We start from the raw sequence: 2,076 nt of genomic DNA, 5'->3' as shown, positions 1-2,076 counted from the left end.
GATCAAAGACATCTCTATCTGCAGGCCGGGCGCCTCCGGGCGCATCGCTGCCCCCCTCAGGACTCATCATTTCCTGGGTGTTATGCTTCCGTGCGTCATGCAGAAGTTAGGCTGTCGTTGGACAGAAGTTCTGGACTCGTTCTGAATCCTCTATGTTTACGCCCACAATAGAAAGAATCCATAGAAAGTTCAGAGTTTAGGAGATTCTGGGACGTCAGGCAGACGCTGGAGAAATCAGCAGGATGTGACAGGAGCCTCGGGGGGTGGATGATCCAGGAAATAAAAACCTGCCTAGTTCACTCATCCTGCTCACTGAGCCGTGCAGCTGGATATTCATTATTTCAAACTAATCTCTGTACAAACTTTTTACTTTTCTGGACCTGATTTTCTCTGGTTGGACTGTGAGTTGGGAGCTTGAAGGAAACATTTAATCATTCAGTGATCATTCCAATCATACAAACTGCCACAGTGTTGGTTTTGTTTTGTCCAACAGGAATAAAGCAGCTAAAGCAGCATTCATTTTTTAAACCATTGCTGATCCTGGGGTTAGATAAAGTTTAATTCTGCAGTCCTCATCAGGCTGCTGTAGCCTGGAGGAGACCCCGGATGGTAGCTGCTGCCTAATGAATGAGGGAAAACGCCACGGAGCGTTTCATAGCGATAGCTGGTCTCTGAGAAGCAGCCTTTAGCTGCTGCATGGCTGATTTCCGGCCCTGAGCAGAGCTGGTCGCCTGTTTCTGAGAATTCCTTCCTGTTGAGCTCATTCTGCTTTCATCATTTCCTGTTGACTCTTAGATCCCCGCTCCCTTCTTGTTCATGCTGGTTATCAAAGCTGAAACTAGCAAACGGCTAAATGCTTATTGATAATAATTCTGCCGTTGTTGCCGCCTGGTTGTTTCTGTCTAACTGTTGGTCTGTTTCTGTCCCCCTGAAACAGGACCGGAGGTGCAGCGGCAGTTCCCTGAAGACTACTCTGATCAGGTTCAAACACAATGAAAGGTTTCAGTCTGTAGAAAGGTTCTGGTCTTTGCTCTGTGGGATGATTGGTGCTCTGTGTCTCACAGGAAACTCTCCTCACTGTGCCAAAGTTCTGCTTCCCCTTCAGCATGGACAGGTACGCCCAGCAGCAGCTGCAGCTGCGCCCTAAACACCCGCTATCCACACAGCCTGAAGCTGATCAGCCATGCGTCGTTGTTCTTTAACACTTTGGGAACCGCAAACAGTGACCGACGGAAATGAAATGCATCCGATAAATTAACACAATATGGTTAAGAAAAATACAAATAAAAGATTAAAACAAGGGGGAGTCCAGATTAATCACAATCTGCAGCAATTTAAAAATGGCTGTAAGTTGATGTTTACATACGAATGCATAAAAATGACTGGGCGGCTTTATTTTTATTTTTTTCAAAGTAAAAATAAAAACCTAAAAATCTGATTATTTTAACAGGCAATCAGTAACATTTTGCAGGTATGCAGTGACTTTTACTAAAGTACAGACCTGCTGACAGGCTGATTTATTAAAATAAGTTCTACAAAACATGTTTTATTGTTTTATTTCTATTTTTGTTTTTTCTTTTAGCCTAAAAGACCTGACAGAAACTTTTAGATTTCTAATCTACAACCTAGCTTGTGATAAAAAAAAAAAAAAAAAAGATCAAGCTTTTGGCCCCTGGGACCAAAGGTTAGGACTCCACTGACATAGATCTATAGACAGAGACATAAGGAAGATATATTTCTATGTCCAAATGACCAAAATGTAGGAAACTGAGAGATGGAGCCGGTCCGTTTCTCTCTGCTTGGAGGCTGAACTGCATGAGTTCAATGCTGCTGATAATCTGACTAAAGTTTGAACGTTCTAGTAGCTAATGCGTTCATGCTCTCTGTTGCCCTCTGCAGCCTGACAATCAACCATGTCGGACAGAATTTCACATTCGTTTTGACGGACATTGAGAGCAAACAAAGATTTGGTTTCTGTCGGCTCTCCTCAGGAGCTCACACCTGCTACTGCATTCTCAGGTGAGTATGTGTGTGTGAGGGGTGGCGGTTGTAATCACAGAACATAGAAGGCAGTAA

At 43.7% G+C, this 2,076-nt stretch overlaps 1 protein-coding gene across 1 annotated transcript in view; it reads left to right on the top strand.

Moving 5' to 3' along the window:
• Window positions 1–896: 896 nt before the first annotated feature.
• Window positions 897–2,076, top strand: part of LOC107104007 (DENN domain-containing protein 1A-like) — a gene marked incomplete at its 3' end in the record, with an annotated part of 11,940 nt that continues 10,760 nt past the window's right edge. The window contains exons 1-3 of the mRNA XM_015403890.1: window positions 897–981; window positions 1,065–1,114; window positions 1,900–2,019. Of these exons, the coding sequence (XP_015259376.1) occupies window positions 1,107–1,114; window positions 1,900–2,019 (128 nt within the window). The remainder of the gene's footprint in view (window positions 982–1,064; window positions 1,115–1,899; window positions 2,020–2,076) is intronic.

This window comes from Cyprinodon variegatus, unplaced genomic scaffold, assembly GCF_000732505.1.
Source record: "Cyprinodon variegatus isolate N-32 unplaced genomic scaffold, C_variegatus-1.0 Scaffold1589, whole genome shotgun sequence".
NCBI classification, from domain to species: domain Eukaryota; kingdom Metazoa; phylum Chordata; class Actinopteri; order Cyprinodontiformes; family Cyprinodontidae; genus Cyprinodon; species Cyprinodon variegatus.
This window is presented reverse-complemented; position numbering and strand designations above follow the sequence as displayed.